Source organism: Haplochromis burtoni, unplaced genomic scaffold (genome assembly GCF_018398535.1).
Source record: "Haplochromis burtoni strain Fernald_Lab_line unplaced genomic scaffold, NCSU_Asbu1 Contig_1044, whole genome shotgun sequence".
In the NCBI taxonomy this organism is placed as follows: Eukaryota; Metazoa; Chordata; class Actinopteri; order Cichliformes; family Cichlidae; genus Haplochromis; species Haplochromis burtoni.
Genome location: NW_024583405.1, coordinates 34,714 through 43,625, shown reverse-complemented (window position 1 = coordinate 43,625; position 8,912 = coordinate 34,714). Strand labels below are relative to the sequence as shown.

The following is an 8,912-nucleotide window of genomic DNA, read 5'->3' as shown; positions in this document are numbered from 1 at the left end:
TTTATATCTGGGACTCTCCACCATTTGACCTTAGAACTGAAGAAGCTTCTCGGATGAGAGGTGAAACGTCTTCAAGCAACTTAAAGAAGTCCAGACGTTTTTCTTTGCAAGCTCCTTTGACTAAGGGTCATAGTAATTTACACATAGACTTGGTTCTAGTATCTCTTGTCTTAAATTCAATGTTTTCCCTGCTTTTACCTGTGCCTGACACAGGAAAGGTACCTCTAGCCACCAGCAGGTGGCATTTATGCATCTACAGAGTGACTGGCATTAAAGCGCAAAGTAGAAGAAGAAAACAACAATCACCAAACTGCTGACCAATGAAATGTGTGCTATACTGAAATTAGATGCTACTGTACAAACAGGAACAGGCATCAACAACTGTTTACATAAGGATGGCTATAAACTAGGAGGTAGAGTGGGCTGTCCAGTTTTATTTACATAGCTCGAAATCACACCAACGCTTTAAACTGTAAAAGACCCTACATTAATCCTCATGTTGAGGTGTTTCTATGTGATAAGAGTAAAAGCATGAATGTGTGTGAATGGGACAAATGTAGCTTGTAGTGTAAAAATGCTCTTTGGTTTATTCAATTCATTTGCAGTTAGAAGCAGGCGGGTTGGGTGGCGATACAGCAGGCAGGGCCAGTGCTGTGGATAAATGAACAATACTCCGCTCACCTCCAACATGCAAATATATTTAACTTTTCAGGCGACAGCTGGGCACTATAGTGAGGTCATGCGTTAGTTTCAGGTGAAAAAAAAAATGAGAGAAAATAATATTTTGACAATGACGCCCAACAGAGCTATCTCTATGATGAATACATGCAAATTCACAGGAACATAAACCCGAAGCTGAGCGTTTGTGCAGGTGAAGCTCAGGGCAGCCAGCTGACTGTTTAATCTGACGACACACAAATGTGCCTTTGTGTGAGTGGAAAATGCGTTGTTAATGATTGAAAACATGTCCTCAGAGTTTGACTCCTGAGTGCCACGGGAACCACGACGTAAACATTGCATCATCTCGTCACATGTGTGACGGGGGTGTGTCTGTGTGTCTCTCTGTGTGTGTGTGTGTGTGGGTGTGTGTGTGTGTGTGTGTGTGTGTGTGTTGTGTGTGTGTGTGTGTGTGGTGTGTGTGTGGGTCTGGCTGACTCACATGAAGCCATTTTCTCTCTGGCACTTCTCCAGCGTCATTTTAATGAGGCCACCCAGCTTGAGGAAGAACAGCTGCTCCGATGGTTTGGCCGTCGTACCCGGGCCTTTGGTCTGACGGTACTCTTTACACAGTGACTCAGCGCGGGAGTAACCTGCACGTAGATGTTGTTGTGTTAACACAAAATATATCCAGGGAACAAAGAAGGGGAAACAATTCAAACACAACTCTAAGATCTGCTGCAGCAATCACACAGGAAGCTCCTGTTTGGTAACCTACATCAGCGGTCCCCAACCTTTTTTGCGCCACGGACCGGTTTATGCCCGACAATATTTTCACGGACCGGCCTTTAAGGTGTCGCGGATAAATACAACAAAATAAAACTAGTACCGGTACCGAAAAAAAGAAGATTTATTCATAACACACGTGAAAAGACCCAGGAAAACCGAGTTAACGATAAAAACGATAACAAAATAACACTGAAAACTGATAAAAACCCTGAAAACCAAACATTTCAGATCTGAGCCTCAACTCTCGCGGCCCGGTACCGGTCCAAGGCCCGGGGGTTGGGGACCGCTGACCTACATGACTGAAGCCAAGTGAGCAGGTAACACTGAGTAAGCACTGCAGTCTGCAAAGAACAGAAGTAACAGTCTTCTGTAAGGCATGGACTTCCGTTTTCTGATTAACACAATTAATGAAGTACTTTATTACAAAATTTAGTAATTACAAAATTACTAAATTTACAAAAGAATAACAACGCAAAAAAAAAAAGGTTTTAAAACGCACACAACACTAAACGACGGACGGTTCTTTTAGAAGCAAAGACGGAAGAAATAGGAGCTTTACAAATTTATCAGACCACAGCCTAACATAAGACTTGTGCTGTAATGAGCAAAGTCGCATTTACCTCTGCAGAGGAGGGAATGTGTTTGTGTGCGTGTGTTGTTTTGTCTGAATTCTAATCAAACTTAGGAGTGCAGAGTTGGTTAGCAATTCATTCAAGCTTGCCTTACAGTGTTCAAGGTCAAATCAATGATTTATTAGTGCAAAAGTCTTATACCTTATAAACTGTGATTTGTGTATTTTCAACATAGAAACATACAGAGCTATTTAAGACTGTTTTAACAGGTTTAAGGCACGTAGGGAATGATATATGGGGATTCTTAGTATGACGTTGCTCGTATATATTAAATACAATAGTATTCCCTTTAAAGTAAATACTGCACAGAGAGTGAGCTGCCTGGGTGAAAGTTTGCGCTCTCGACGTGCTTGTTTACGTCTCTGTAATTGCTTTACACATTACAACATGCATACATACATTTCTCTGCTTCCTGGAGAGACCTGATAGCTTCTCCACATTTGTCACTTGCCAGCAGTGTCTGTCCATGATAGCAGTACGCCTGCAAACACAAACTCAATGACAACAATCTTAACACTTTGTTTGTTTGAATTCTGTAAACAGAATAGTTGTTTTATTAACCTATAGCTGTGCTGCAAACTTTAGCTTACATAAGCCATGTAGAAGAGCTGCTTCAGTTGGAGATACTTCCTCCACTTGCTGCTGCACTCTGGCTCCAAGGTGTTCAGTGTGTGGTCTGCAGAGACAGAAAACTGACCTTCATATCTTTTCAGTAACCATCATTTTATTTTCTAGGCTCTTGGTCAACAAACCAGAAAGCTTCCCATTGTGCCTGGTCATCCAGAAAGCACAGTTGCCTCAGTGACTTCATTTGTTGGAAGGCATACATTATAACTTGATACCTCAAAGTCAGAAATGCTGACTGAGAGTTCTCCTGAGTTTCAGCTCTTAGCTTTGAACAGTTCATTTCATTCAATTCAATTTTATTTACATAGTCCCAAATCACCAAAACAGTTGCCTCAAGGTGCTGTATTTATAAAGCGAAGACCCTCCGACAAGATGTCCAGTCTTGCTTCTTTCAACCATCTTGAAAATAAAACCACTACATTTCATTTATTTTCTCAAGCCTCGACTGCTACATCTTCCTCCTCTATGGCTCAAACAAAAAGTCACTTTCTCATTTCCAGCCGGTTCAGAAAGCAGCAGCTCAGCTTCCTGTTGGTTTCATTCGTTGCCAGCATGTAAAAGCAAGTCTGACTTGCTTTTACATGCTGGCATTACACCTTGTCTAATTTTATTCATAGTTGTTTTTCTTTTCTTTTTAATGTTTCCCCACCTAAATGTAAAGACTGGTGCTCTGTTTAAATCGTCGATCCTGCTTCTCCCTGTCTGTCAAAATACTTAATAAACTGTTTCTAAAGGTGCCATACCAATAAGGTTGATAAAAAGCTTTATTTTACTTGTGTCAAAAGTACAGACCAGCTTTTTGATAGAAGTTTGCAGTCTCAAATGCCAAAGCTGCGATGATTGTCGCATTGTGTTTCAGTTCAATCGCTCTGGCAATGGTCACTGTAAAAACAAACGAGAGGAAAGAACCAAACGTTGGTACACCGTGTCAGTGATGATTGATGATTAATGATTATCAGTGTAACATGGATTCTGACTCAGGCCATTAACTGTCAGATTATTTGCAGAGTAAGCCTTTTTATTTTTATAATATATAACATATATTTTATAATATAACAGATTTTAATGACCATCTTAAACATCAGAGATGAGAGGAACAATATCATCAGCGATCTGCACGATCACTGCACAGTGATCACTGTTGTTACCTTCCTGTGCTTCTGCCTGACACTGGATGATGTATGCATCAATGACTCGGGGCTCCAGGTCTCTGCCCTTTTCAGCTGGAGTGATGAGGCGAGGGATGTGGACATCCTGTAAAGAAGATATCAGAATAAATAAATAAATAAAACCTATAGCTTATATGTCTTAAATCCCTCAATCTATTTGCTTGTAGCTAAAAATAAGAAGAAGAAAAAAAAGAAAGAAAAACTTTAGTACCGTATTTTCCGCACTATAAGGCGCGGGTAAATCCTTTAATTTCCTCAAAAATCGACAATGCGCCTTATGTATGAATTCTGGTTGTGCTTAATGACCTCAAACCGATTTTATGTGGTGCACGGCGCTCAAAAATCTGTCAAAAATGTTTTAGTATGACTTTGGTAAGCTACGAAGCCACACCGCCAGATGGATTGTCAGAGCAATACGGCTACGGTAGTCAGGAGCCTCGGGGAGTAATCCGGGTCCTAAACTCCGTCCGTTTCAGGTCCCAAAGTCAAACGAACACTGCGGCATCAATGAGAGTTAAAAACTGTCTAAATTATTTCATCTGTAATAAAAGGAGGTAAAGTGTGTCATTAATGTTTTCTGCAGGGGAACTGCACTGATCGGCATCCACTTTTTGTCCTAAGCGTCAGTTTGTATAATAAAACCTTTCCAGTTTCCACTGAGGAAAGAATTGACATCTCCCTCACCTTAAGATTTTTGAAGATTCCAGCAGCAACCTTTAAGCTTCGGTGAACGTCTTTCGCTTCTGTCTCTGATACACTGTGTAACAGGTAAACATGAGCAGAAATAAAGTAACAACAACAAATAATAGCAATGATTTCAAGGTCATTTAAACCAATTAAAACCTTTCAATGAAACTAGTGGCATTAGGTTAAGTGGTGATTCTCTATGTGTTAGACCTGTGATAGAGAATGTATGCATGTATAGATAGACCAATTAAATAGTGTCAGATATTGCACCTTAAAAATCTAACATTGTTTTTGTAATACTTTATGTTCAAAAGTCATGATATTCTGTGCATATTCACATTAGTCACAGCGTCCTTTGTTTTTGATGAGGTATTAAAGTATGAAACTAAAGTAATTAGTAAAATGCATTTATGCAGAATAGTTTCACAGAAGAAGCCAAAAAGGCTCTTACTTTTCCTTTCCTGCCATTCTTGAGGCAAACTTTGTGTACCAGATGGCAACATTAAAGGCCATGGAGATCAGTTCAAAGACTGCATCCTGCTGGGCACTGGAAGGAGAGTAGGGAGAGACGGTGAGTTAAGAGAGAAGAGAAAAAAATAAAAAATAAAAAGAAATTTTAAAAAAAGCCAGCGAGCTGCTAATCCACTTTTCTATGCAAGCAACCTTTACGTGGTCATTTGAGATAATATTTTATGTTGCTGGACAGACCATAACACAGGATTAGACTCAGCAAGACACCGCCTAGATTAGATGGGTACATTCAGTTTGATTATTGTTATGAAATTTAATTTATTTGTATTTACTTAGCTAAGGAGGAAGGGTTTTTTTGTTTTGTTTTACTCTTTTGCTTTGAGACCCATGTACATGAGCTGCATGCTAAATGATCTTTTGTTAAAAGGGTTGGCATAATAAGCATGTGCTTCAGCCAGTACCTTTTGATTAGCCTTGTCTCGTGCTTTCTTGCAGATCTTTATTCTGTATTCATTGAAATATTTGAATGCTAATCAATAAATAAATAAATTCTTCCACTCATGACAACAAATACTGAAAATAACTCAATTGGGTATTATAATGTATTTTTCCCCAATTTAAGAAGTCATCAGCTCTGCCCAGAGGTCTTCATATCAGAAGTCTTTCTGTAATGTTTCATTTATGGTAAATGGCCTGTATTTATATAGCGCTTTACTAGTCTCTAAGGACCCCAAAGCGCTTTACATATCCAGTCATCCACCCATTCACACACACATTCACACACTGGTGATGGCAAGCTACATTGTAGCCACAGCCACCCTGGGGCGCACTGACAGAGGCGAGGCTGCCGGACACTGGCGCCACCGGGCCCTCTGACCACCACCAGTAGGCAACGGGTGAAGTGTCTTGCCCAAGGACACGACGACCGAGACTGTCCAAGCCGGGGCTCGAACCGGCAACCTTCCGATTACAAGGCGAACTTCCAACTCTTGAGCCACGATCGCCCCATATGTTTAAAAAAATGTTTAAAGCTGCTAGCTCTTAGATAATTCATCACTGTATCATTAAACATGAACGAGATTTCTTCCACTTACTCTTAGACTAGAAGTACTCCCTCTGTGTCCTTACCTTGGCGTGTTTCCTTGTAAGGTATCGGTCCACTTAAAGTTCTGGATGAACCTCATCTTGTTCTCCTGTGTAGTTCCATCCAAGGGCATGATAAAGCCTAATGCATCATAAAGATTTTTTAAAGACGGGCAAAGAGACTGCTGGTTAGATGCAGAGCAAAATAAGTGAGACACAATTCACAACCATTAAACTGGGTAATATAAAACAAAACATTCTCATTTACAATTTATTTATTACATTATTTAACCTCCTAGGACCTGATGTCCACATGTGGACAGCACATTTTGGGTTGACTAAAATACCAAATTTTGCTCTACAAGGGTCTGATATCCACTTACGAGGACGTTATACTGCCACTGTTCTATCGAAATTCAAAACCAATGTCCTCATATGTCGATCTCATTTTTCTCAGAAACAAAAATCAGGTTAAAAAAAATAATAATAAAAATCAGGTAATTCTTTGTTTTTACATTCATCAGGTCCCAATCAGCTTAAATGTCAAAGAGAAATTAAAAATGCATGCCATGAAAGAGTTTGGATCTTAGGAGGTTAAATACAGGCAATTACTAGACAAAAGCAGGATCTGTGTATATGCAAGTGATGATGAGAAAGGAACTCTTAGAAATACACAGTTGCGACTGAAGCAGCAGCCTCGATTGCATAAATTCCCAAGTCTTACACACAATCTTGTCACTGGGTCCTTTTTTCTTTTTTTTTTTTATTAACACCAGTTTACGCTGATGCAGTTCATAAATCTGGTCCATCATCTCCATGTTGCACTTGTTACATTTGCTACATTACCAGTTGGTGACAGCGTGACAGGTTTGTGCTATGGTGTCAAAATAACCACACACGGAGACTTTTCTAAAACATTACAGTAACGTAACAGAACAACATAAAATACAAATATAAAAAATATGATATTCTATTAAAGTCACTGTAGTGTTGGTATATTTTTTAAACAGTGGTTCTCAGACTTTAATGTATTTTAAACACTGCATTGTAGTATTGATGCGGTGGAAACCCAGTCTTACATTTTTATGTTAGTATTAGATCATGTGAAACATTAAGCAGATATAGGATTAGTAGATTAATACAGGATGTTAACCACTACGCGGTCAGACCCAAATTTTATCAATAGGGTTCTACACGTTTGTGGAAGATCAGTGTCGTTTTTACAGGGAGTAAAATGCTGAAAACCTGTTGTTATGGCCACACTAGTCCATCAACATACAACAGTATTTATACATTTTGTGCATTCTCCTATTCATTCCTCAGTTGGTAGAAACCAAAGAGCCACTCCATAAACACAGAAGAGTCGCTTCAACAGGACAAGACTCAGCTGTACATCTGCTCCTAAAGGATAGCAGTCACTCTTTTGAGGATGCCAGCGTTCACATTTTGGACAGAGAAGACAGATTATTTGAAAGAGGAGTGAAAGGAGGTCATCTACGTCCAGAACAGGAGGCTTATGACACCAACTGTCAGCCACCTAGAATGTAGTTTTCAGATCCCTTCCGAGCCCCCCCCCCCCTTACATCCCAATAAGTCACATGGTGAGGCAATGGTTTCACCTGAAACCTCTGCTGGTAATGATGCACACCTTTTTTCACACCTTGGCTCATGATGACAACACACGATATTAACAGTGCGTCAATGACTCTCCAAAGGAAAATCCCCCACTGGGGTTTAAATATCAGGGAGCTGAAGAAGCCTCTTGAATGAGAGGTAAGAATATCTTGAAAAATCTTATAGAAGTCCAGTCGCCTTCTGTTCAAGCTCCTTACATTAGCCATCTTCTCTGGATATAAAAAGTGAGTTCTGTCTCAGTTTGTCCTCACTACTGACAAACAGGGATGTCCAAATTCAGAGATGACACCAGTTTCAAAAGGGCCACACTCAGTTAGATGCAAATACAATGTTGTTTTTGAAGTCTTTGAAAATCAAGACTGTTTCATGGCAAACATTAAGATAGGAAGGAAGGAGTTATTTCTCTCTTGAATCCGTCTTCCTTTATCAACTTTGCTGTCTACACCAAAAAGTTGCAGGTGCGATCTGGGTATGCATTTCTGTACAGACTACAGATGAAGCTAAGCAGTCAAGAATGTATAGAGAACCTAAACTGTTATGGAGACCAAATTAAAATTTGTTTATAGCCAGAGCTGTGGCCCCTAGGCCATAACTTTGATATCCTATCTGTATCTAAAGTTATCTTGGAAAAAGATAAAAAGATACCCTGAAATGCTGGTGAACAAACCTTGAAGAAGGGAGAAGTATGCATCTGTGGCATTCTTCATGATCTCAGGATTGCAGGTGATATCAGTGAACATCTCCAGCAGCCTCGCTCTGGTTGTCCTCAGGTCACTGAACATATCACAAATAGTACTGTTGCTTTGTGGACAGCCATATTCAGTGAGACTAAATTTGAACAAAACTCCACCATTGCCTGGTCCCAAGTCCAGGATGAGAAAGGAGGAGGGTTGAGCATGGGCTAGCAACCACACCCTCTAAGAAAAAAAATAAAACAATCATGCTACAGAAACGGCCCTATGCTCCACCAGGAGTCTACAGGAAAATTGATTGACATTTGAACAAATCATTGCCATTGTTGTTTAGCAGTGAGGCGACTGAGATTAGGTGATCAAATAATGGTACCAGTAGCATAGTAATGGTCAAATGCTATCCGATTGTTCAGTGATGACGTGACGAATCCTACTTCCGGGCCTAAAGTAGTCTGAGTTTAATATGGCTT

General features: G+C 39.9%; 1 protein-coding gene across 4 annotated transcripts in view; it reads right to left on the bottom strand.

Moving 5' to 3' along the window:
• The window catches only part of brox (BRO1 domain and CAAX motif containing), a 13,559-nt gene that overhangs the window by 2,665 nt on the left and 1,982 nt on the right, over positions 1–8,912 (bottom strand). For all 4 annotated transcript variants that reach the window (XM_042216412.1, XM_042216413.1, XM_042216414.1 and 1 more), the window contains exons 3-11: positions 8,418–8,524; positions 6,161–6,257; positions 5,013–5,108; positions 4,559–4,631; positions 3,854–3,959; positions 3,498–3,587; positions 2,669–2,754; positions 2,478–2,559; positions 1,160–1,310 (exon numbers count right to left, since the gene is read on the bottom strand). In XM_042216412.1, the coding sequence (XP_042072346.1) occupies positions 1,160–1,310; positions 2,478–2,559; positions 2,669–2,754; positions 3,498–3,587; positions 3,854–3,959; positions 4,559–4,631; positions 5,013–5,108; positions 6,161–6,257; positions 8,418–8,524 (888 nt within the window). The remainder of the gene's footprint in view (positions 1–1,159; positions 1,311–2,477; positions 2,560–2,668; positions 2,755–3,497; positions 3,588–3,853; positions 3,960–4,558; positions 4,632–5,012; positions 5,109–6,160; positions 6,258–8,417; positions 8,525–8,912) is intronic.